At 44.1% G+C, this 26,643-nt stretch overlaps 1 protein-coding gene across 1 annotated transcript in view; it reads left to right on the top strand.

Moving 5' to 3' along the window:
- WDR19 (WD repeat domain 19) overlaps positions 1 to 26,643 on the top strand; it is a 51,908-nt gene that overhangs the window by 24,804 nt on the left and 461 nt on the right. Inside the window, exons 14-35 of the mRNA XM_004681489.2 lie at positions 412 to 561; positions 3,139 to 3,286; positions 3,407 to 3,623; positions 5,839 to 5,998; positions 6,154 to 6,264; positions 7,659 to 7,768; positions 10,634 to 10,691; positions 11,919 to 12,059; positions 12,138 to 12,220; positions 12,556 to 12,639; positions 14,369 to 14,515; positions 14,801 to 14,925; positions 17,377 to 17,489; positions 18,727 to 18,795; positions 20,596 to 20,673; positions 21,844 to 21,940; positions 23,117 to 23,241; positions 24,131 to 24,212; positions 24,889 to 25,039; positions 25,328 to 25,451; positions 25,891 to 25,967; positions 26,183 to 26,307. Coding sequence (XP_004681546.2) covers positions 412 to 561; positions 3,139 to 3,286; positions 3,407 to 3,623; positions 5,839 to 5,998; positions 6,154 to 6,264; positions 7,659 to 7,768; positions 10,634 to 10,691; positions 11,919 to 12,059; positions 12,138 to 12,220; positions 12,556 to 12,639; positions 14,369 to 14,515; positions 14,801 to 14,925; positions 17,377 to 17,489; positions 18,727 to 18,795; positions 20,596 to 20,673; positions 21,844 to 21,940; positions 23,117 to 23,241; positions 24,131 to 24,212; positions 24,889 to 25,039; positions 25,328 to 25,451; positions 25,891 to 25,967; positions 26,183 to 26,294 — 2,562 coding nt within the window. The 3' untranslated portion in view covers positions 26,295 to 26,307. The remainder of the gene's footprint in view (positions 1 to 411; positions 562 to 3,138; positions 3,287 to 3,406; positions 3,624 to 5,838; positions 5,999 to 6,153; positions 6,265 to 7,658; positions 7,769 to 10,633; positions 10,692 to 11,918; positions 12,060 to 12,137; positions 12,221 to 12,555; positions 12,640 to 14,368; positions 14,516 to 14,800; positions 14,926 to 17,376; positions 17,490 to 18,726; positions 18,796 to 20,595; positions 20,674 to 21,843; positions 21,941 to 23,116; positions 23,242 to 24,130; positions 24,213 to 24,888; positions 25,040 to 25,327; positions 25,452 to 25,890; positions 25,968 to 26,182; positions 26,308 to 26,643) is intronic.

Here is a 26,643-nt window from a genome sequence, read left to right as displayed (position 1 = left end):
AATCTTTAAAAAAAATTTACTATGATAACAAAGACACCTCACTCAATTTTAGATCTGTAGTGTCTATATTTAGTAGGCAATTAACAAATATTAAAATGAATTGACTATCGAGAATCCTGCTTTAATCTCTTGGTCTTTTGAAGGAACATTCACTAACAAACACCTCTGACTATTATATTAACCACATGATCAAAAATATCAATAGAGTAATAGCATCTTTTACTTGTAAAAAGTTTTCAAGGATTTTTCAAAGCATAGTCTACCTGTTACCTTGTTTATTCTGAGAGAATTCAGTAAATTTGGGAGAAAGTCAAAGACAACATATTTCTCTCTTCAAATTAGGCAGTATGTTTACTATAATGCTAAAAATAAGTATTTATTGACAACCTGTCTCTTTGGCCCTTTTTTTAGACTGGTATTATTCAGTACTTCTACATTGAAGACTGGCAATTTGTTAATGATTATCGACATCCTGTTGGTGTGAAAAAGATTTTTCCTGACCCTAATGGGACTAGATTAGTTTTCATTGATGAAAAAAGTGATGGATTTGTCTACTGTCCAGTAAGTTTAGAAAAACTTTGTTGTTGTTTTTTTTTCAAATTAAATAACGAATCTTTTATTGGTAGACATAAATTCTTTTTTGTTGAATTAGCATTCATATCATAATGTCCTTATGTTCTTGTTTTTAAATGTTAATTTCTTTGCATATTTCAATAAATAATGAAAGGTTACTTTTTCATATTTGCCATGAATGTAACTAGAAGAAAAATAGATTTGAAAATTTGACAAGATAAAAGTGCTGGTGTTCCAGAGCAGGGAGGGGCAGTCTTGAACATCTAAACCCGCCTGTTCCAAAAAGGTTCTGTCATCTGCCGCCATCAAGACAAAACATAAGACCTTTAATGGAAAGGAACTTTACTACATTTAGTGTGCAGTGCAGAAAAGATAAAGAATATAGTTTCTAAATCAGACACCCAAAGTTACCCGTCTACTTGTGGGTAAAAGTCCACCCAAAAGGGATTGGCCCAAAGCAAGTCCCAAAAGCCCCCTTTCAAGTCTTCAGCACCTTCCGGTAGGGACCTGGGTCAGCAATGGCCAGACAAGTCTGGGAGGAAAAGAGCAAAATCAAAGTCAATACAGACACTGCCATAGTCACCTCCCCACGGGTCTCTCACCCACATCCGTTTCAACCAGTCCAGAGCTAAGAAACAAGAGCAGCTTCTTCACCTGCTTCTCTGCTTCACGTGGCTCCCTCAGGTCACCTTCTGGCTCTCCATTCTTAGAAAAACTTTAATGCTGTTGTTTTTTTTAATGCCGTATGTTAAGGTGCTTTTGAATAAAACTCACATATAAAAGTTTTCTCCTAAATAGTACCAGGGTTATAATACTTTATTATTACATCTGTGATCCATTTTCATGGCTATGTACGTCAAGAAAACTTTGTTATTCTGCACTTTTTCATTGTGTCAGTACCATAGAGGGTTTTCAATGAAAACAGTAGTGATTCTCACCACCTTTTACCACCTTTAATCATATGTCCTACATAGTTGGTTCTGGGCAAATTTTTTCTTCATATGCAAAATGGACATAATAATGGTATCTGTCTGGGCCTCCCTGGTGGCACAGGGGTTAAGTCTCTCAGCTGTTGCTGCCACTGCAGCATGAGTTTGATCCCCAGCCAGGGAGCTGACCCACATGGCACAGCCGACCCCTCCTGTCTCACCCGCTGCTCCCCTCGGCAGTGTATTTCAGTCAGTCTCCCTGCTCTGCTCCCACTCTGTCTCTGGGGAATCCTCTCACCCCCTGTACTGCTGGCCTACACCCCTGTTCTTGTGTGCATAAATATAAATCTTTTAAAAAAAAATAGTGCCTGTCCTGTAGACTTAGAATTAAATGAGGTTATATATATCTAGCTATCTTATTCATGTAATACCTGGTTAACAGCTATGTCTAATAGAAATATAATTATTAAAAAAATTTTTTTTGAACCATGTCCATGACTTTAAGTTTCCTGTTAGCCATATTTTAGAACAGTAAAATAAGCAGGTAAAAATTAAATACTTTTAATCAATATATTTAATCAAATATTCTATTCAGTATAAAAATTAATGAGCTTTCATAGCAGGAGTATAATGGACCAGGCGGGAAAATAATAAGAATAATGAACAGCCATATACCAGAGACATTTTGTGGGGGTGGAGTGGGGAATGGGATCAAAAACGGAGGGGGGGAGATGGGGGAGAAGTGCATGGGATTATTGTGATGGCACACGGGTGACTCAGTGATGTGAAACCCACGGGGATTACAACTGAGATGGAAAAAAAAGGTACAAAATGATGTAAAAATAAACTAGTATATTATATATAAAAAAATAAGTTGGCAATATTAAAAAATTAGTGAGCTTTTTTCCCCATACTGACACTTTGAGATCTGTTATGTGACTTATTCACATCTCAGCTTGGACTAGACACTATTATAATAGTGGCTACCTTTGGACAGCCCAGTTCTATACAGTATTAGTCGTCATTATTTGCAAGAATTGTAATTTTTATTTTTGTTTTGAGAGAAAGATAGAATAAGGAGGAAGTAGGTATTTCTGAGCTCCATATGCACGATAAATAAGCCAGCTCCCTGGGTCACAAGAGTGACATGGGTGGGTTTCCTCATAGCTTGTTCCAACAGTCACTTTATGTTCACTAGAATGAATAATAGAGTTTTGAAATAAGACAAAAAATAATTAAATTTCAAATTCTTTCAGATGCATTTGTTTCTTCTATGGTTGCAGCATTTAAAGTTTTCTAGCCGTGTGTATTCATAGCTTACTTTGCTGCTGTCTCGAACAGCTTCAGCCTTTTTTTCTTAACCTAAAAGTTTGTGTCCAGACATATAACTCTTCCTGCACGTTTGCTCAACTTTAAGTTAAGTCCTTGATTTGCCATCTAAACCACAGTTGTTTTCAAGCTAGATCTAGTGTTGGGATGGGAAGAGAGACCTTGTTCCTGCTGGGGTTGGGGTGCTGCCGGCTGAGCAAGTGGGGGCCACCTCATGATGCCAGCTCCAGGCGCTGCAGACTCCCCCAAGGCAGTGGTGATGGGTGAAGTATCACCTTGGAGCCAATCTGTAATTCCTTTTTTGTAGGTTAATGATGCTACCTTTGAGATTCCAGATTTTTCACCAACCATTAAAGGTGTTCTTTGGGAAAACTGGCCAATGGATAAAGGTGTATTTATTGCTTATGATGACGACAAGGTATATACTTATGTCTTTCACAAGGACACCATCCAAGGTAATTAGTTGTACATTTGTTGATGAATGAATTTCCTTTGCAATGGAATGAAAACATTTCTGCCTGATGGTCGTGCTGAGAATTAGCTGTCAACATTATGGTGTCTGTTTTCTAATACAGGATCCAAGGTCATCTTGGCTGGTAGCACCAAAGTCCCCTTCTGTCATAAGCCTTTGCTGTTATATAATGGAGAGCTGAACTGCCAGACTCAGAGTGGAAGAATAAACACCTTCTACCTGAGCACCCACAGCTTCCTCGACAACTTAAAAGATGTTTTAAAAGATGCGGGGCCTGATGAGCTGAAACAAATGCTGACACAAATTTTAATGCTAAAAAGGTGGGTTTGAGACACATCGCTTAGAGCCCTTAATCTGCTTCCGTGATTTTAAAGTTGAATCCTATTAAAACAAAGGAAAGCAATTCCTCTGTTTACTTCATAGGATTATTGGGGGGGACCAGGCCAGATAATGCCTATGAGGCTGTAAATTCTGTGGGAGGCACTATCGTCCCAATGGTGCTTTTATTCCAAGAAAAGCCCTCCCGAAGAAAAGGGTTTCTAATATCCCAAAATATCGCCACTATTAAAGTCTAATAGATCACATACGTTTGACCCTATCTCAGTTTCATCCCAGTGAAGTTTGGCTCTGCTGGCTTGAGCTTCCTCTTCTCCTTTTCTGCTCTTCTTAGGGCTGTGACTTCCTTGTGGGTCAGGTTCTTCTGACTGTCTCGTAAAGCCTGCAGGTCCCTTGAGTGCCCTTCTCCTCACGGGACTGGGGTGAATGTCCTCAATTTACACGGCTGCAGCAGCATGCGTGAGGCTGGCTCCCAAATCTGCCTTCCACCTACAACTGCCTACCCACCATATATATGCACGTGATGTCTCCAAGCTCTCTCAGCTCCAGTCACAGGTGCCCGTGCCCCACCCCCACCCACAGTCTTACTTTACTATCTACACACTTTCAAAACTGTGAGTCTGAGTCTTCTGTTTCCCTGAGAAAGGCCGTTCAGTGACTTCCTGTTGCCTTGAGGGAGAAATCCCTCATCTGCGGGACCTAGGTATGACATGCTCGAACCTGATGATTGATATGAGCCTCAGCTGTCCCCACCCCGAGTCCTGTTTCCAATTGCTACTTGACTTAGATATTTTTCATGAGTCTGCTTCAGTGCGTACTGTCTTCGCCTCCCAGAATGCCTGTCCCCTATCTCTGTATGAGGTAACTCCTCATTCTTCACCATTCAGCAAACCTCTCTTCAGGAAGCCTTCCATGATGCCATCTTACCCCACTACTGTGTGTGGATCGGAGACCTTTCTAATGGATGCCTCAGGGCCAGGACACACCAGTGTAAAGCACTCCCACAGTGTGGCTCGGGCTAGTCTCTCAAGGCCGCCCTACCTCACTTTCCTACTCTGTAGAGGAGGTTAATCCAGCGAGAGAATTGAAGCCGAGCATTCAATGCAATGGTCATCAGACTTTTAACCACTCAGTAATCTCTACCCAACTGTGTTCCAGACATCAGCTGATTTATCTGTCTCTTCTGTGTTCCCAGTAAGGACCCTACAAGACAGGGACCGTGTCTGAGCCCTGTATTGTGGTCCCATGTGCTGCCCCTGCCATGTAACCCAGCAAATGCTGCTCCTGACAGGTGTGCCGGTGGATGGGACACAGTGAGATGGTCACATACTAGCTCCACAGGATGGTTTTTTGTTTTTGTTTTTTTAAAGATTTCTTTATTTATGCATACAGAGCTGGGGTACAGGCCAGAGGTGCAGGGGTGGTGAAAAGATTCACCAGAGACAGAGTGGGGAGCAGAACAGGCAGATCAACCAAGTACACTGCTGAGGGGAGCAGCGGGTGGGTGTGGAGAGGTCTGCCGGGCCATGTGCTCACCTCCGGGGTGGGGATCAAACTTGTGAAGTGGCTGCTCCTAGTGTCATAGTGCTGTGCTTAAACCCCTTGCGCCACCGGGGAGGGCCCTCCACAGGATGTTTTAGAGCAGAACCGCAGCAAACTCTCTGTGCTCATGTCAGATATAAGCATGTCAGCTGCAAGGGCCGAGGGCTTCTGCTGTTACCTCTCTGAAGGCTGTTGTGGTGCAGGAGCTGCCGCAAGTCACCCTTAAAAGAAAGGTCGAGCCGGCCGCGGGCCACGAACACTCTGGGTAGAGCCAGCAGCTGCCTGCACTCGGTGTGGACCCCAGCGTCAGCTTGTGACAGGAGTGGACGACTGTTCCTTGCCTCCATAAATGAGAACAAAAGTAATTTATCTATGTGTGAGTCAAACAAAAGAGAAAGGGATAGAATGAGTCGTGGCCCTGAGGGGTGCCACACCAAGTAGATGTTGATTCGTAAAAGAAATTCAATGAAAAACCTCGGTATGAAAAAGGAGCACTTAATAAAGTTTCTCACTACTTGCAACTAAGTCTGACGGACTGAGAAATGTTTCGCAAGGTTTGTCGAGGGCGCACATCGCCTTAAATTCTACAGTACCAGAAACCTGCCTTAACAGGGGCCAAGTAGAGCACCCTCATACGCCTATGTACTGACACTCTAGGTTTCCTGACGCTTGGGAAATGTGCAAGATTCTGGACGATCACGCTGCCTGGAATGAGCTGGGGAGAGCGTGTCTCCACCACATGGAAGTGGAGTTTGCCATCCGCGTTTACCGGGCAGTTGGAAATGTTGGCATGGTGATGTCCTTGGAACAGATCAAGGTAAACAGCAAGCACATAAATATGTCTGCAGCTCATCCTAACTACCTTATCAAGAAGTGAATTGTTAGCATGTCACTGCTTCCTCCTGAGAAGAGATTTTGAAAAAATTAAACTCCTGTATTTCTTCTCACTAAAACTGCCTTTCTGCTCGGCAGGGCATAGAGGACTACAATCTCCTGGCCGGACACCTCGCCATGTTTACTAACGACTTCAACCTAGCTCAGGAACTCTACCTTGCATCCAGCTGCCCCGTGGCTGCCCTAGAGGTACGGCTGCCAGCTGGGAGGGAGAAGGGGACAGGAGAGGGCTGCACGAGGGTCACCCTGTCAGGAGTTGAAATCTCACAGCCCGGGATACCACAGACCTTCCCTACTCCTGGCATTATACACTTTTTTTCTTTTAAAGATTTATTTATTTGTGCATACAAAACTGGGGTACAGGCCAGAGGTGCGGGGGTGGTAAGATAGAGTGGGGAGCAGAATAGGCCAACTGATGAAGTACACTGCTGAGGGGAGCAGCGGGTAAGACAGAAGTCTGCTGTGCACCCAGATCACCTCCAGGGTGGGGATGGAACTCTCACTGAAGCAGCTGCGGCCAGCTTGCTGTGCTGCGTCCTAACCCATTGAGCCACCAGAGAGGGCCCCAAGGCATTAGACACTTTATTTAGCCTTCAGAACCTCTGAGGACTCATTTTCTTCACAAACATTTCCATTCTGTTAGAGAATGAAACTAGGTTCCCAAGGAGTCACAGAAAGGCATGGTTTTATAATTTTACCAGCTATTTTGAAGTCTAAATGTGTCCAAATGTAACAGATTATACAGTTTATGGAAACGCATACAAGTAAATCAGTCACCAGGCCGAGTGTGCCCAGGACCAGGCACCTTTCTAAGCCCTCGGCTCATTTGAGCTTGCTTTGCCCCCACAACAATCCTCTGGAATGGTGGTAGTAATGTTTCTGTTCTCCAGATGAGGATACCGAGTCACCTCTGTCTTTTACTTGTAGGAGACTCCCTGGGGTATGCCAAGGTGGACTAAAGGCACTCCCGTCCTTCACTAGGTCCCAAGGCAGACGGTTCAGGGAAGGACAACCACAGGGTGAAATGCCTCCGAGAACAGGGATCAGAACCCTAGGGAATAGGACATTAGATCATGGGCTCTCGAGTCCCTGGGTTCAAATCCCAGCCCTGTCATCTTGGGCAAGACCATAAGAGCCAGGAAGAAAGACGTGTTTTACTGGCTTGCTATTATTCATGTTGTGATAGACTCAAGTTTTCTCAGACGGAAGCATCAATTCCCATAAGAAGAAGAAAACTTAATGTTTTTCGTCAATTGCTTGAATTAATTGTGATTGTTTATTTTTTCCCTATTGGACAAAATTAAATACCAAAGGATAAAACCTTGTTTGTTCAAATTCAGCTTTGGAAGACGCACCCCAATGTTAATAACTTGGTCTGTTAGCTCCCCAAGAACCATTTTTCACCCCTTGAAGGCTCTGTCAGCCCACTGAGAATGTCTGCTATCGTAATGCATTGTCCTTGCAAAGATCAAGTTTTATTATTTAAACAAGGTATTTGTATTCACTTCTTTTAAAACTAGCATGATGCAGACTGTGTAAAGTAATTTGCTTATTTGAAATGAAGCTTTCTCTCTCCCTAACAGATGAGGAGGGATTTACTGCATTGGGACAGCGCCCTACAGCTGGCAAAGCGTTTAGCTCCAGACCAGATACCATTTATATCAAAAGAATATGCTATTCAGCTTGAATTCATGTAAGTCCTCCTTTGCTGTGTGTTTCGATCAGTAGCAAATTACTGTATATTTGCAATTCTAAAAAGGCACTTTTGATACTGCCCACCATTGATTTAATAATTACTTTTTGAGGGGGGGAAGTTATATTAATTGCTTACCCCAAAAAAGTATCTTTTATAAATCATGGCATTTTATCCATGCATTTATTCATTTCCATGTTCAGCAACAAAATCTGAGTTCGGGTCCATGCCTTTGCTGACTTTAGAGTTCAAAACACTGTGTTGGGCCCCACTTGGCCTGCCAGAACTACAATGCCGGAGGGTGACAGACTGCTTTGCATAACCGATACTTATCATCACTTCTCTGAATTCATTGAGGATATCTGTGTCCTAAGCACAGTGAAAAAGTACCAGATTTTGGTCTATATTTTCTGTTTGCTTAAAATTGTAATTTTTCTTTTTAAAATTAAATTGCATATAGATTAAAAATTAGGTGTGTTGAAAATCACACCAGAAGCTTTTCACAGACAGAAGTTTAGTCCTTGATTGTAATCCTTCATGCTGCTCAAATAGGCTCACAAATTTTCCTATCCCTGAGAGAGAACTTTGTAGTGTTCTGAGTTGTGGGTCATTCTTAGTTATCAATAGTATTTGTTGCCAGACTCCAGGTTTGTTGTAGTGTGGGAGAGAAAAAGTGTGATATTAGAGGTATTCAATATTAGAGGCATTCAAGTCCTATAATATTAGAGGTGTTAGATTTAAATTTGCACTTAGCCATTGTTATGCTACCAATGCAAACAATAAATGAATTTTTCAAATATAAATTCACACATTTGTGTATAATGACAATTACATTACAAATAGTCTTTTCACATTAAGATTCCAATTTCAAAAATTGAAATGTGAGAAAATATTGACCTTTGAACCAAAGGAATGGTTCTTATATTTGATTATTCATTCTTTTTTTTTTTTTGATTTGAGACCATCCTTTATTGTTTCATATTTTCACATAAACACTGTTTTAGATGTATTTCAGAGTGATTATTCCTATTTTTATATAGTTGCACTTTATTTTCAGGTTTTGGATTCACTGAGAATACTGACACACAAACTAGTTCTAGAAATTATTCTATTAAAAAGTACTTGTTCATTTCTAACCAGAATACCTTATTTAAGTTTCCCACTTCCAAATAAAACCTTTCTTTTAAATTTCATGTCATCTTACATTTAAGGGATTTAGGCTTGTCACGTTTCTTCCCTTTGCAAAGGAAATCCAGATGTTGGAAAGAGCAACTGGCATTTCCCTGTACCTAGGGGTTTGCTCTGGTGGTGTTGCAGAATCTAAACATGTTGCACCAGGGACAAGGCCCAGTGCCCGGCCCTACACTCCTGAGGGTGATGGATTTTAGACAAGGAACTTGTGTCACCACGCTGGAAGACACCCACTGCTCTTGTCAGGGCACAATTCTAGGAAACCCTCAGGCCTGCAGATCATTTCCATTTGTTCTTCTCTGAGGGGGGTGGAAACTTTCATAGCAAACGCTTAACAAACACTTGGGCTCATAGTCAGCAGAGCCTAGATCACTGAAAGCCTCTGCTTTTGTTGATCATTTTTAACCCTTCCTGTTCATCACATATCCACAAACCTGCCGGTTCTCCACCCTTCACTGCTGCTGGCAGCAGGTACAGGCTCACGCCAGCGCCGCTGGTCAGGGGAGTTTGCCTGGGGCCCAGTGACCAGGCTGCTGGAAACCGCGGCATCACCAGCGGCTCCCCTGGCTCCCCCTGGCTATCAGCTGCTGCTCTCACACCTACAACTGGAGGCCGCTCCTCAGTTCCGTTTCTTAAGCACCCCAGGCCTGGATTGAGAGCAGAAGGGGATCTTGCTGTTGAGTCTGGGATTAGACAACTAGATCTCTGTGAGAGTTGCCAAATGAAGTAAGTATGTGAGCTAGAATAAAAGACTTCTAAGATCCTACGTATCCTAAAGAAGCGCCTGCTAAGCCTCAGGCTCCCGAGGGCCTGGCTACCCCCTCTGTCAGGCGGCAGCGCCAGCTGGTTGTCATTTGACTCAAATGTCAGATTTTCACCTGGGAACTGCTGACTGTGAGACCACAGGGTGTCCCAAAGCATAGGAGTTTCCCTTCAGAAAATTCCTTGTACTCCAGCAGATGAGAGAACTGAGTGAGGCCTAGAAAGTTTGCACGACTCACTTAGCCGACATGGTGACGTTCGAGTAGATCTCAGTGCAACTTCCAGAGCTGGTTAACTTATTCTGGGGGAATGGTTTATCACAGGAAGATAGCGCTCCCAAAGGATTTTAGGAAAATCACTGATCCAGCCTGTACCCACCACCTGAGGTAGGAATGTGCCTTCTGCGCAAGCAGCCATGCTAGCGTCAGTCACAGCAACGAGTCTTGTTTATATTGTTAAAAGGTTTTACTGGAGTAAGGGCCAGCGCCCTCGATGCTCATCCCGCGTGTCCTCATGCCCGTCAGGTGCTTTCAGCGCGTAGTGCACGTGTAAATATTGAACCTTCCTGGAATATTGGAAATACCGGGAACCGTGTTGGTGTGCGTGGCCAGGTCAAGGCCAGTTAGTGCTCCGAGGAGATAATGAACTAAAAGTGGTCCAAAAAAATTTTCTGTAATTCCTCAAAATTCCCATCCGGCCATAAAATAAATACTTACTGGCTAGCATAATGCAGCTAGACTGGATTATTTTAAAAGTAGAATACAGTGGACTGCACTTGAGAGCATTCATGCATACATTTTATGTATTACATCTTCGTGAGCTGCAGCAACTGAAGTAAATTATCCTTTAAGCCTTGTGTATGTAAATAAGGTACTTAAATATGTATTAAAACTTGCTCTTTTTTTTTTCCAGGGGTGATTATGTAAATGCTTTGGCTCATTATGAGAAAGGAATTACAGGTGATAATAAGGTAACCTTGGGTAAAGATACATACAGTAATCTTTGGGTGTGCTGTTAGTTTGATTTAAAAAATTATGCTTTTATTACATTGTATTTGCTCAGTAGTTTGCCAGGTGACTTTCATCAGTTCATAACAGCCTTGCAAAGATACAGTTAAGTCAACTTAAAATCCCTAAAACTCAAAAAAAAACTAAAGATGGCAACGTTTTTATGCATCCGAAAAGTTATTTCCCGTCGCATCCAAAAAGTGAACTTAAGTTTGGGCTTAAGGTTTTTATCCCTCCTCACTTAGAGGCTGTGATTCCATAAGGCTTCTTCCCTCTTAACTCTGCTAAGAGGTTCACTGGCCACTTTGACAATGACCCCAGTCCCCAGCAGTTCCTCCCGCCACTCCACGTACATCCCTGCAGGGCTGGCACTTACCTGCTATTCCAGCCCCGTTCCCATGCTCAAGAAGCTAAATTTGTGATGAAAACTGATGTTTTTAAGTGAGACAGTTGGTTTGTAAACATTGAGCACCTTCCAGTTTTGCCTCTAGCAGTTTTTATTACAAAAATAATGCAATTTCATTGTAGTCAATTTAAAAATTTGCCACAGTGTGAGGCATGAAAAATGAGCGCATGATCCCTGCTCCCTCCACACCTGTAGTTGCGGCTCCTCGTGATCTGATCTCTCCATCCAGAAGCTTGTCTGTGATATGTGCATATTGGAGGGGGTTTTACTAAAAATGAAATCATTCATTTCCATCATTCAACAACAATCGACTGAGAACCCATTTTCCCAAGCAGTGATTGGGGGGGGGGGCTTTATTCATGATCTTTCCAAGTCAGTACAAAGGAATCTGTTTTAATCTTTGAAGAGCTTCCACTGTTCATTGCTTGGATGTAATAGTTGTTTGGTTTTGTGCTCACTCCCTTTTTGAATTAACTGGATTTTGGCTTTTACTGTCAAAAGTGCTGCAATGAATATTCTAACTACATGTGTCTTAACACGAGAGCCTTGCTGGAGGGTCTCTTGTTACAGATTTCCAGGTTATACGTATGTGCACTCGTAGTTCTCCATATTGCTAAGTTGCTCTCCAAAGTGGCACACCTACAGTTGTTATATATAAATATGGCCATTTTCTCCACCGTCAGAAACACCGACCTGTATGTCATTTTAGACTCAGACTGCTTGGCCGAAACCTGTCATGTGAGGTGAGAGTCAGATTTGGCAGCTGTCTGTCCTCTGATTGCAGGAGCACGATGAAGTGTGTCTGGCTGGACTGGCCCAGATGTCCATACGGATGGGAGACATCCGCCGAGGGGTCAGCCAGGCCCTCAAGCACCCCAGCAGGGTCCTCAAGAGGGACTGTGGCGCCATCCTGGAGAGCATGAAGGTATCCTCGGCCAGTGTCAGTGTGTGTGTGATCCTGGGCTTACTAAAGCTGTGCTTTAATAATCTCATACTATTTCAGCAATTTTCAGAAGCAGCCCAACTCTATGAAAAAGGCCTCTACTATGACAAGGCAGCGTCTGTTTACATCCGCTGTAAGAACTGGTGAGAATCGACTAAAATTTGTTTCTGAGCAGATGTGGGGATGCGCAGGGCCAAGAAAGGCTACTAAATCTGCCAAGATATGTATTTTTTAATTAATCCGCATACCACTATTTCTCATTCTTGCTTGTTTTTCACCGTATGGGATTTCTCCCCGGTGGTGCGGTCACCATAGCTTTCTCACCACCAGAGCACCCACTGTCCTCCCCTGTAGTCTGTCAGGAAAAGCCAGTCAATTGGAAAGATCCTATAGGCTGAGTTCAGAAGCCTAGAAATGAAGAAGCTGCTCTCCAAGTGAACACGTCGCTGACACTGTCCTTCTGCACCTGCTTTTCTAGGGCAAAAGTTGGCGAGCTCCTGCCGCATGTCTCTTCTCCAAAGATTCACCTGCAGTATGCCAAAGCTAAAGAGGCGGACGGGAGGTCTGTGCAATTACTCGAATTTCTACCAATCTAATGTACTGTAACCTGGAGAAATGAGCCTCTGGCATCTGCAGCCCACTGGGGTACAAGACAGAGGAGTGGTGGGTGAGAGGGTTGACCAGAGACAGAATGGGAAGCAGAACAGGCAGATCGACGAAGTACACTGCTGAGGGGAGCAGCGGGCGGGTCAGGAGAGGTCTGCCGCGCCATGTGGGTCAGTTCCCTGGCTGGGGGTGGAACTCGTGCTGCAGTAGCTTTAGAGAGCTTCATAATGCAGTGCTTTAACCCATTGTGCCACCAGGGGGAGTCCTGTTGTTGTTTTTTAAAGATTTATTTATTTATGCATGCAGAACTGGGGTACAGGCCAGTGGTGCAGGGGCCGTGAGAGGCTTTACCAGAGACAGAGTGGGGAGCAGAACAGGCAGATTGACAAAGCACATTGGTGAGGGGAGCAGCGGGCGGGTCAGGAGAGGTCTGCCGCACCATGTGGGTCACCTGTGGGGCCGGCTGGGATCGAACTCATGCGGAAGTGGCCTTCATCTCTCAGTGCCTTCCTTTAACCCACTGCGCCACCAGGGAGGGCCCAGAAGCTGAAGTTTTCATAATATGGCATGAAGATGGAACGGTAGTCATTTTAGTATAGAGGATAACTTAAGGATGCAAGGGGAAAGTAAAGAAGCCCACCCAGCTGCAGTAGCCGTGGGTAGGGCATATCCTTACTATATGAAGTTCTTCTCTGCAACTTAATGTAAGAAACTCAAGGATGCTAGGAGGAGATGACTAAAGCCCAGAAAGAGTCCCAGAAAACACAGGAGTTGTATTTCATGCAAGTGTGAAACAGCTCTGCTTCACTAACTGTAATTGAAGTAACAGTCTATCATTTTAACTTCTCATATAGGGAGAAATTTGTTTTCAACTAATAACCAGCCTGTCAAAATGCTCTCATCACACATGACTGATGGGAGCAAAAATGCCTGTAGCTTCTGCAAGGTTATCTGATAGATGTACTCAGAGACTTACCCACTCCCTTCAGAACCTAACCTGAGAAAAAGACACTAAAGGTGGTGTTGAAATGGAAAGAGCTGGAAAGCTGGAGGGAATTGAAGTCTTGAGCTCCATCTGGAGGTCAAGAGGCAAACATTTCATGTTACTTGTAAACTAAACATGTGAAATCTGTTTTTTCAAATTAGCCTACATTACTATTAATAAGCTTCCCACTCAAAAAGAAATAAAAACATTAAATGTAAAAAATTACATAGCTATGGTTCAGATGACACAATTCAATATTGCTGTTTTGCTGTTAGCTTATTAAACCCCTAAAATGAACGTATTTTAGCGAGATGGTTCCTGGTCTTTTTCTAATGAAGGAATATGAAGTTCAAGAAAAATAAATGTGATTTTAGTCCCCTAAATTCATGTACAGTATTATAAACCAGTGGCACCTCAACTTAAGAAAAATAAATATATATTTAAAAGAAAAGAGAATAAACCAGCACTATCAGTAAAAAGGTGCCCAGACGTTTACTGGCATTGCTCTCTCCTCCCCAAACATGCCAGTGTTTAGAAAGCTTGTCTGAACTAAGTCTTTTTTTTAATGATTGATTTATGCCATAAGAACTGGGGTGTAGGCCTGAGTTGCGGAGTGGAGTGGCTGCTGATAATGTCATAGTGCTGAGCCTTCACCCCCCTTACTCCACCAGGGAGGCCCTGAACTAAGTATTTCTCACAGGTACAAAGAAGCTATTGTGGCTTACGAAAATGCCAAACAATGGAACAGCGTGATCCGCATCTACCTGGATCACCTCAATAATCCAGAGAAGGCCGTCAGTATTGTGAGAGAGACCCAGTCCCTGGAGGGAGCCAAAATGGTAGCCAGGTAACATGCACATTGGTGTTTTGGACTTCCAAAAACTAGGTATACAAGAAAGCCCCGCCTCCCCTTATCAAATATGCACATACATATATACACATATATACATCTAGTTCAAAGTGTTTAAATTCAGTCTGTTGTGGTCAATGGCTGAGTGTTTTTCACACAGAAGCAGTCTGTAGAACTGCAGTTTACCTGAAATTTAAGTATCTTCTTATGATTGAAAACAATTTTATTGTATAAATCACACATTTACATGAAAATCAAGCTAATTAAAGTGCTTTGTCTCAGGTTTTTCCTACAGTTGGGTGACTACGGGTCTGCCATCCAGTTTCTGGTTATGTCCAAATGTAATAATGAAGCTTTTACCCTGGCTCAGCAGCACAACAAGATGGAGATCTATGCGGACATTATTGGTAATTAGCATTGTTTCCCTAATCTCCCTCATGGACTTCTGTCCTCGCGACACGGTTAGGACCTGTAGCAGCTGTCGGACCACAAGCACATGCACGTATGTCATTTAGACACACACACATCTGTATGTTTCTTGTTTTTTATTTTTTAAAGATTTATTTATGCATACAGAACTGGGATGGGTGCAGCTCAGAGGCTCAGGGTGGTGAGCGGATTCACCAGAGACAGAGTGGGGAGCAGAACAGGCAGATGGACGAAGTACACTGCTGAGGGGAGCAGCGGGCGGGTCAGGAGAGGTCTGCCACGCCTCGCCTCCGGGGCAGGCGGGGATCGAACTCATGCAGAAGTGGCTTTAGCTTCTCAGTGCCGTGCTTTAACCCACTGCGCCACCAGGGAGGGCCTTTCTTGTTATATTTTAAAGAGCCTACTGTCAGCTCAAAGGTGAGATGGAATTACAGAAAGACCATTTTCAAAAATTAGGGGCTGGGGGGAGGGGTATTTTCCAAGAGACCAGATTTCTCCTGAATCCTGCTATGATTCATCCAGTGGGGAAATCAGCTTCCAAAATGTAGGTGATAGGAATGTAAAATGATTTTTTCAAAAGCAAATATTTTCATAAATCTTAAAAATTCAGTTGCAGATTAAGAATATATAATTATTTTTCTTTTATGGGTCATACGTAACACTGTGGTGCTGTTTTTTAAATTATGGTTAAATATAAATAATACTCAATTGCCATTTAACCGTGTTGAAGTGTACAGTGTGGTTGTATTAGATATACTGTGGTCGTGTGGTCTTCACCTCTCCCCATCTCCAGAACTTGGTCCTTGTCCTACACGAAAACTCTGTCCCCCTTAAATAAGAATTCCTTGAGTCCCAGATAACCATGCTTCTGCTTTCTCTATGAATTTGGCTATTCATGGTACCTCAAATAGAATTATTTTTTTTCTTTTCTGCAAAATAACCATAAGAGGACCTCCTTGGTAGTGCAGTGGGTTAAGACACAGCAAGATGAAGCTATCTACAGCCACTGTAGCACAAGTTCGATCCCCAGCCCCAGAGGTGACCCACATAGCATGGCAGACCTCTCCTGGCCTACCTGCTGCTCCCCTCAGCAGTGTAGTTGGGTCAGTCTGCCTGTTCTGCTCCCCATTCTGACTCTGGTGAATCCTCTCACTGCCCCTGCACCTCTGGCCTGTACCCCAGTTTTTGCATACATGCATATTTTTTTTTAAAAAAAAAAACATAAGAATTGATGATGGAATTCATGACGGTACTTTTTTCAGTCTGCAAAGAAATAGGTGAATGCATCTTCTAATAGGAAGTCATTTAGATAATTGAAGAAAAATCAAAAGAAAAAAGTATAGCTCAAAACCACATTAGAATTCCAAGGTTTATCTTGACAGGTGACATCATCTCAACATTACAAATCACCATTATCCTCAAGCCTTTAAGTTGTTCTGGGTTCATTAAAGAGAAGGCTTGTCCTCAGTTAGCACTCACGCTTGCCTCCACCTGTTTGTCACCTCTGCTTTGGGCAGTGCAGGTCTTATTTTTTTTTTTTAAGGTTTATTTTTATTTATGCATACAAGAGCTGGGGTGCAGACCAGAGGTGCGGGAGGGTGAGAGGATTCACCAGAGACAGAGGGAAGCAGAACAGGCATTTGGCTGAACTACACTACTGAGGACAGAAAAGGGTGAGACAGGAGAAGTCTGCTGTGCCATGCGGGTCACCTCCCTGGCTTGGGATTGAACTTGGGCTGCAATGGCTGCCAATAGCTTGATCAAGTGCCAAGACTTAATCCCTCTGCCACCAGGAAGGCCCCAGCAGAGGACTGTTATTATATTGGTTTCCTTCCTGGGTCTCCGGCTCCCACAAGTAAATACCAACAGTAAATTGTAAGGCCAGCAGCTCTGAGACCCTCTTTCCTCTGCGCTTTAATATATTTAAGCCTCAAAAAGAAAAATGTTAGCTTTCAATAGCACCACTTAAATATTACCTCCCTTACTTTTGTGACAAGTACATACAGACTATCATTAAAATCAGGCGCTGAGAAAGTGGGGGTGGATTATATTGGCATTGTGCTGGGCTCTGTCTCTGCCGGTGCGGAAACCACCACCGTGGAGGAGATGGCAGTCACAGCTGCTCCCGCTCTAGGTGAGCAGACCTGCAGAATGGCCCGTGGAAGGGCAGCCTAGACCCTTACAATCCCTCGTGATCAGCTCTCCGGCTTCCCATTTAGTGTTAACAGAAGAGGGAGACGAGTTGATGTGTGGGGTGAAGGTGATGGATTGTTCTGTGCTGAAACCAGGCTGCTGTACCAGTCACGTTGGCCGTTGAGCGTTTTAACTCACCTATTATTGGATCACCTGTTTCTAGACATTATTTTCAGGTTAGCAATAAAAGGAAAACGAGTTTTGCTCAGAGATTTGACTCTGCACTTTTGTTGTAGGTTCTGAAGACACTACTACTGAGGACTACCAAAGCATTGCCTTGTATTTTGAAGGAGAAAAAAGACATCTTCAGGCTGGAAAATTCTTCCTGCTGTGTGGCCAGTATTCACGGGTTAGTATTTGTCTAGGAGATATCCACTGGACTCTGCAGGAATGATTCTGTGAAATACTAAAAGCTCTGTTCTCCCAGATTCAACTGTAAAATGTTTACCAATCACATTCTTCCTTAGTGGTTTCTCACATCTGTCCCTCCTCATTCCAGCAACCCCCAATTTAATCCAAACTCTGGGTCACCTCAATTTAGGTTCTTGTAATGGTTTTCATTTTCCCTGTTTGCAATAAACTCTCTCCCTGCGACTCATCTTCATTTTGTTCCCCAAATGGTTGTTGCTTTCACCTAAAGTCGCTTACCTGGGGGACACTCAGCTCCCTGCACCACTCCCACTGACCTGTCCATCTTTCAAGTCCTCTTCCCATGATGATGATCCCTGAGGATCATCGCCATGTTTTATCTTAACCTTTAAAGTACCTCGAAAACCAACAGGCTATCCTGTTCATTTGTCTTTTAAGCTTTTATAGCCTTGAATTTCTTCATAGGGGTGATGCTGTGGTGTTCAGAAACTGGACGGGTATGACTTCATTGATTCCTAATTTCATCACATCACAGGTCTCCTCAATAACTGTACCTAATAAAGAGACGTCACATCAGTCTTCTTCTTTTCTCCATGGCATGTAGCAGTCTCCTGTACACAGTAGCAGGTCATCAGTAAATGTTTGTTGAATGAATAAATGAGTGAAAAGAATTAAATCTTCCTGCTGAATGAAGGCACATTTTTAATTTTTCTCAAGAGTCAGAACTAGAACTAAAATTCTTCAGAGCGTTAAATGGATCCTCCTTTATTAAACTATACCCAGTTTTTTGGTTTTTGTGGTTTTTTAAGATTTATTTATGCATACAGAGATGGGATACAGGCCAGAGGTGCAAGGGGTGGTAAGAGAATTCATCAGAGACAGTGGGGAGCAGAACAGGCAGACTGACAAAGTACACTGCTGACGGGAGCAGCAGATGGGTCAGGAAAGGCCCGCCGCGCCATGTGGGTCAGCTCCCTGGCCGAATGGAGCTTTAGCAGCTGTGGCTAGCTGATAGTGCTGCGCATTAGCCCCCTGCGCCACCAGGGAGAGCCGTCTATACCCAACTTTTAAAAATAATTTTAAGGACCAGTGCTATTCAAGCCCCTAATTGAGATTAAAATATTTCCACAAATTGTAATCACTTTGTATTTTGAAAACTTTTTTCCAGTATGAAGGTGGTTTGAAGATCTTTAACTGCTATACAACTCTCATTTCAGGCACTCAAACACTTCCTGAAGTGTCCAAACTCAGAAGACAATGTGGCAATAGAAATGGCAATTGAAACTGTGAGTAAATGCTATCATGAAACCCTTGAGAGTACCACTTTGTAAAAACCTTTTTAAAGTTTCCCTACAAGCAGACTGAAAAAATGTCATAAATTCCCACGTGCCCATCCTGTGACTTCCTCAGCTGCCAATGCCTGGCCCATCTGATTCACATCTCTACCCTTCCCTTGGACAATTTTAAAGCGAATCACAGACATCCCACCTTTTCACTGGTGAATAAAATCTTTTAGGTGTAACTTGCATACAGTAAATTTCACAAATCCTGAGCATACAATACAGCCTTTTCACACATGAACACCAGCACCCCCACCCAGACCAGCAGTTCTAGCGCCCCAGAATGCTGTCAACCTCCCGCCTTGAAGACAATTCTGGCTTCTACCCTCAGATGGCTTTTACCTGTTCATGAACGCCCTAGAAATGGAGTCACGCACGTGCACTGCTTTATGGCTGGTTTCTCTCAGTCAGCATGACATCTGCAACCGCGTGTTATTGCACGTAGCACAGCTCACTCTTAGTCACTGCTTTGCCATATTCCACCATGCGATTATGGAATTAATCGACTAGTGGGTGTTTGGATTGTCTCTAATTTGGACTGAATCATAAATGAAGTTGCTCTGAAGCTCCTCACATCTTTTGGTGGACATTACCGCTCAGGTTTATTGGGCATATATCCAGGCGTCTGGTTATTAGATCAGAATATCTTACATATTTTTAATGCTAGTGCAGGGTTTCCAAACATTCTCCTCACATAGCTGACCTTACCTTGAGCAGATGGACTCCAGAACCCTTGTCAATAATTTCTATGTACTGGGTTGTTCACCCAAAGCCACCCACAAAGCCAGCAAGACCACCAGCTCCCCATTGTTTCCCTATAGCACACCTTCCTTTTAGCAGAGGCAACAGGCTTATGAAAGCTCAACGTCTTTGGCTGTCAACTACCCCAGGCAGTGAACTGTGGAGACGCAGCAGCTCTGAGTGTGCCTCTACCCACAGCTTCGCTCTTCTCCTGTGTAGAAGTCTGACCGACCCTTTGTCTATAGCACAGCTACTTCCAGCTACCTCCCTGCCCTCCCCCCTGAGGTGAAGCAAGTGAGGTCATGAGTTGCACTGTCCCCAGTGACAGTTTCCATCACCTTCCGGAGGCTTCTGTTTCATTAAGGTGGCAAACAGGGTGGCGTGGCCGGCTCCAGTGATGGTCTCGGCTCACCTCTTACCGACATGAGACTCTTCAGCGTCCTAGTTTTGTGGTAGTTATTCCTACAAACTGACACGAACCATTTCCCTCCTTCAGTAAGGCCCGTTCTCTTTCCTGGTCAACATGATCTCATGTCTCAGTGATCTAACCTGCCCTTTATGGAGGGGGCTTTCAACCCACATCTCCAGGCCCACGTTCCAGCTGCCTGTTCTCTTCCGCCCAGGGCCCCACCTTCCTTTCCACCTCAGATTACACAGCGTGAGCCAGTGCCCCTGCGGGGGAGGGGGTACTTGGTGGCAATACCCTGGCTCCAGAGCTTACGCTCTAGGTGTCCCAGCCACTTGGCTTAGGAACGTTTTTACTGAAACCTCCTAGAAATTTGTGTTACAAAGGCAAAAACAACAGTACTTTGATAGAGCAACTAAAAAACTAACTCCTATGGCTGGATTATCATCAGTGGTGACAACTAAATGGAGACCCTGAGCTTATTCCATGCTTTGGCACCTCTAGTATTTTTCATGTTTTAATTCCATTCTCGTAGCTTGTCCTTTCCCCCATTCTTCTGTACTTCATGCTGACTTTACTGGCATTCTCTCTCTCAACAGGTCGGCCAGGCGAAAGATGAGCTGCTGACCAGTCAGCTGATAGACCACCTCATGGGCGAGAGCGACGGTGTGCCGAAGGTGCCTTTTCAGAATCGTAGTTATGATTTTCTTTTTGTTACCTACCATGGCTTTTACGTCAGACTCCGCTTTTCTCCATGAATGTGAGCCTCAGTCACCTGGACAGAGGCTGAAATGTGCTTTTTGCTCTGAGGCCACGAGTGAAATAGCTGCGTCCCTCTGAATAACCACCCTCCCCATCCGTGATTTTCCTCCAATGTTAAGCTTTATTTATACGAGGAGCTAGGACTAATGTTCATAGTATTAGCTATGAGTTTAGCAGCTCACCCCTAAAAATCAGAGTGTACTTTTTTGTTCGTATTTCAAAAACTTATTTGGCATACAGTTAGCTCTCTGTAGATACAGGGGCAAGCGGTAAGTCATTGAGTGTGTTTGCAAAATGTGTGACTCTGGGTTCCTGCAGAAATCCATCTCCTTTCACTCCTTTTTGCTGTGAGGAGAGATCTGCTCGTGAAGAAACTCAAGGCACTGATGACCAGGGTAGTGCCGGCCCCGCCCAGCTGGGGTTGAACTAGAGATCCTGGTGCCCAGTCCCCAGCCTCCTTTGTAGACAATGAGAGAAAATCCCCGGGGAAGCCTAGTTAACCTGCCACAGAATACAGGCCCTTCAGCTGTCCCAGGCCACCTCAGTATTCCAGTACTCAGGAACACAGCCTCAAGGATGTGAATCTGTGTAGGGTTAAAAGGACTAAGAATGGAAAAGGTCGAAGGCCAAAGAGAATTTTACAGGCCAGAGAAATGTATAGAGGTAAAAATTTGCGAAAGTGTGTTAAGTTGCTACATCACATAAAAATAACATTTTGTTTTCAAGCACATGAGACTTGAAGTAAAGGTCAGAACAGATGCTGATGCCAGGCCACTGTGGTTCAAATCCTGGTTCTGGGAAGGTCCTGCTGGGTTCTGTTTCTTACCAATGCAATCAGCACCACAATCATGGTTCTCCCCAGGGAAGGGAGGAGGGTTTAAATGTGCTAACATGTCTCACACACCTAGAATACTTCCTGGCAAGTAAACTCTGAAGAGCTACTCGGTAAGTAAATACTCATTTTTTTAAAAGCAGTATTAAGCCTTAGTTATTGGAAAGCAATGTGAGTCTAACTGAAATACAAAACTTCAGGCGCGTCTCCCCCTAGCTAAGGAAGAGGTGACGCTTCTCTAACGTCTGTGTAGGACGCCAAGTACCTGTTCCGCCTGTACATGGCCCTGAAGCAGCACCAGGACGCCGCGCGCACGGCCATCGTCATCGCCAGGGAAGAGCAGTGTGCAGGTAGGACACGGCGGTCCTGTCTCCCAGTCAGCAGCGTGGGGCTCCCCGGCGTCGCAGAAATGAGTAGCCCATCCCTAACCTAGGTGTGTTTTGAACCCAGAATACTCGGTGACAGCCATCCCCAGGTTTCAGCAAGTCTGGGAATTCATCACATCAGACTGACCCCACGGACACGGTCTCCCACTCACAGGGCTCCATTTCCCCTACTCCTCTTGGGCCTGAGTTTCAATCTGTGGACATCGTCCCAGACCTCTCCACCCAGCACCCCTTCGTGCCTTCTCCGCACCCCGTGTGTTTGGCCTTAGCAAGATGACGTGAAAGACGTTAGAAAATGACAAGTGATATGGTTGACTCATTCTTTATTATATGTCCAGTTACGCTCTGTACATATTTATCAAATCAGAGATTTTGTCTGATGACCCTTACTTACTTTCACAAGCTGATTATTTTAATGTTCATAAATACAGAATTAAATGTTGCTACTTTATTCAGCTTTTGTTATCTAACACCTGTCAGGTGTGTGCTGGGAGCTCAGCACGCAGAAGACTCATGATGTGATGGGAGAGTGTAGATCCAGAGGTTATTGGAAGGGAAGTATTAGAGTGGAAAGAGAAATGTTAATAAGGGCACCAGGAGAGGGACCCCCTCGTCCTGGGGGTTGGAGATTGCATAGCTTTGGAGCAGTGAGGGAGGTCATAGCGTCGACCCTGACCCAGAGGAGGGCCAGGAGAAGGCGATCCTCCGGTGCTGAAGTCACCTGTCAACTGCTCAGGAGTTTGTACTTGATCACTAAGGCTTGGGGGCAAAGGGTCAGACAACACTTGGAAGGAACACGGCCTAGTGCACTACCACACAGATGACGGTCTGCTCAGCACTGACGGCAGGCGCAGAGGGCGGGCCAAGTCGGAACACTCCAAAGCAGACTCAGAACTCCATGACCCACTGGCCTTTTGAATCAGGTGGAGCCCTGAGGAAGATTTCTCGGGTGACAGCCCCCATCTTCTCCCTGAGGGACTAGCTGGATGTCAGTTACGGAAGAAGAACATTCAGGTTACTTTATTAAGAAGCTATTAAGATAGCATTAGTAACTGAGCAACAAAATCCCCTTGTAAAATGAGGGGCCATAGAAGGTGTCAGAGCTCATCCTTTGTGATATTTTATCACCTTTGTTTCAAGGGAACTACCGGAACGCACACGATGTCCTCTTCGGGATGTATGCAGAGCTGAAATCCCAGAAGATCAAAATCCCTTCTGAGATGGCCACCAACCTCATGATCCTACACAGCTACATCCTAGTTAAGGTGAGGCCCCTGAGGCTGCTGCCGGCCCCTCCTAGGTTCCTATACTGTTCAGTGAAAAAAGCAAGACACAGAGTAACTATACAATATGCTGCCTGTGTGTCAAAAAAAAATGCACAGTAGAAAATATAATTAGAAATATACCCACCCCACCCCCGCCCAACTAGAAGTGGTTTCCTCAAGGGAGCAAGGCATGGAGCAGAGGCAGCAAGCCCCATGGAGCAGAGATGAGGGGCAGGAAACGTCTCTGTGTGCATCTCTTCATGATGTTCTGATTTTTGAAGGATGTGTTTTATCTGCTCCCAGAAAATTTACTTAAAAACATTTTGTTTTAGCAGAGCTTGCCGGTTTATTTGTTCTAAGGTAGATTTTATATAATTCCAGTTTAATGCATAATCAGAATATAAAAAGACAGTAACTGGCAAAATTTAAATAGTCATTCATCCTTTAAGTCCATCACCCAGATACAACTATGAACACTGTGATATTTGCCTTCTAAATAATCAGTCGTATTCACTGAAGACAAAATAGACCGTGGTGCCGCTGTGGGCTACCTCAGCACAGGCCCTGCAGCCCCCACCACCTCATTTAACACCCCATCCTCTGCCTGATCATTTCCAGGTCTCCCCCCCTAATGTCCAGTAAGAGGTGGACCATGGATTTGAACTCACGTCACGTGGCCCAGGGCAAAGTAAAAAGGTGGCCCAGACCAAGGGTGAGGCCATTGTGCTAGAAGGAGAATAAGAGAGATCCTGAGGGGAATTTGAGAACAGAAGGCTGCAAGTTGCTCATGATGACCCCATTCAGTCACAATCGAGGTGTTGTTCATTTGAGAGGAGAAAAGCTGAATTAAGGTCAGTCGACCTCTACAGAGTAAAACATGTCATTTCAGATTCACGTGAAGAATGGTGATCACATGAAAGGCGCGCGCATGCTTATCCGGGTGGCCAACAACATCAGCAAATTCCCGTCACGTAAGCACCCCGAGAAGAGCCATTCACACTTGTGCATGAAAACCGCCACCTCTACACGTACTGATTCATTTAACTCTCACACTCCATGAAGTGGTATAATGGGGGGGTGGCATACCCCCTAGCTTTAACTTGTATAACTCAACAATAGTGTGAAAGGTTTCAAAGAAAAAAGTGCATGGTCGGAACCTGGAGTCCAGGCACCCATTCCTGGAAACCTCGCAGGGTCACAGCTCGTATTTCGCCCCCAGCAGTGAGCTGTGCTGACATGTGCCATCCCAGCATGGCTTTAGAACACTGAAGTGAGCCTTGTACGGTTTTCATGTCACAAAATACTATTCTCTTGATTTTTTAATTCAACCATTTAAAAATGAAGAAAAAAAAAAAACAAAAAAAACCCTGCCATACAAGAGAGAGTTATGGGCCATACAAGAGAGAGATGGCCACTACTCACCAACTTGTTCTCTAAATGGAGTGTTCTATGGACAGATATTTTCATGACTGCTGGTGGGAATGAAAATGTTCAAAGGCAAACCTAGTGTAACAGGGGAGGACACCTGAAGGAGCAGCTGGCTGAGTCCGCTGCCGGCCCTTTCCTCGTTAAACAGAAAGGCCACGTTCAGAGCGGAGCGCGTCGTGCCCAGAGGCACTGAGCCCTCCGTCCCTACTGTGTTTGCAGACATTGTTCCCATCCTGACGTCAACTGTGATCGAGTGCCACAGAGCAGGCCTGAAGAACTCTGCCTTCAGCTTCGCAGCCATGTTGATGAGGCCCGAGTACCGCAACAAAATAGATGCCAAATACAAAAAGAAGATCGAAGCAATGGTCAGGTAGGCAGTGACCAGAAAATATGTAGCTGAACACAATCATTGCTTGCAGGACCTGCAGCAAAAAGCAAGCTATGACTTAATCCAGGGCTGGTGTCCGGGTGCCAACACCAGAACCCTCTGTCACCTAGAGCGGAGATGGTCCCTGCTCGCCACACCACACCCATCCCAGAGAGAAGTATAGGGAAATTGAAAAGATGTTACCTTTTCACTAAGAACACCATACCTAGGACCCTCATTTACAAGGAAAATAATGTGCTGTCTGAAATGACATGTGATTCTTCCTCACAGGAGACCTGATACATCAGAAACAGAGGAAGCCACAACCCCATGTCCATTCTGTGCATTTCTCCTCCCAGAGTGTGAACTCCTCTGTCCTGGATGTAAAAATAACATCCCGTATTGCATCGCAACTGTAAGTTTATTTAGAACCCACCTGAAAAACTTGAGGTCTGTCAACATTTTCTTCACTTTTGAAACAGTCTCAACCCTCAATATTCAAGGCACACGGTAATGAGGTGACTATCCAGAAGAGGCCAACTACTCAAATCCTTTCTCCGCCATTTACTATATAGCCTTGTGCAATCAGCTTACCTGCTCACACCTAAAAAGCGAGCGCGTAAGAAGCCTTACGGTGTATGACACGAGCATGCTGGAACATCTACTACTACTATTAGTGATTTTTATGTAAGACCTATTAGAAAATTTGAAAATGCCAGATGTGACTAAGTTAACATTATTTTAAGGGTAAATAGGTAATGTCACAAAATTTGTTCTTTTATAGAGAGTGAAATACTAACAATTTCATAAATGGATTATAGTTAGGCTAACTTTACATTGCTTGCTGTTCCCAGGGTAGACACATGTTGAAGGACGACTGGACAGTGTGTCCACACTGCAGCTTCCCTGCTCTGTACTCAGAACTGAAGATGTATGTATGTTTCACTCAGTCGCATAGATTGATCTAAAAGCAGGGCTTTCAGGTGCTTAAAGATCTCTGATGAGTCTTTGAGACTGAATATCCCTAATCCTTAAAAGTGCTTGATAAATAGTACTAAGAATTAAAGACAGGATTATTTGTTTTCACATGGGAATACCCCCCAGAGAGATACTACCTACTTACTCCACCTTTGCCTTCTGAAACAGCATGCTGAACACTGAAAGCACATGCCCGATGTGTTCAGAGAGATTAAACGTTACGCAACTGAAAAAAATCTCAGACTGTACCCAGTACCTGCGAACGGAGGTGGAGCAGTGAAGCGCTCGTGCAGGTACGTGCCAGCGTGCTCTCCCCTCGTAGAGCACACACAGCTTTCCATCAGATTTGAGCCATCTGCCTTTGAAGTATTTTTTCAAAAGTTAAAGTGGCAAGATATTTGGCCATTTTATCAAATCACATGTGTTTTTAATCCAGTTCATTAAAATTAAGAGTGAACGTTTCCCTTGCTTCCACTGTTCTAGAAACTAGATTCTGTATTTTCCTAATAGACAGGAAGAATCTGATATTTGCTTAACACTTACATGTAGAGGAAGCAGTCACCTTTCCAGTAGCTCTGACAACTTTAGCTATCCTGTGCCTTACAGCTTTGGCCTGAAAAGCCATATGC

The sequence above is a fragment of the Condylura cristata genome, unplaced genomic scaffold (genome assembly GCF_000260355.1).
Source record: "Condylura cristata isolate star-nosed mole 26May11 unplaced genomic scaffold, ConCri1.0 scaffold00012, whole genome shotgun sequence".
Classification (NCBI taxonomy): Eukaryota; Metazoa; Chordata; class Mammalia; order Eulipotyphla; family Talpidae; genus Condylura; species Condylura cristata.
Note: the sequence above shows the minus strand (reverse complement) of the source record. Positions and strands in the feature narration are given on the sequence as shown.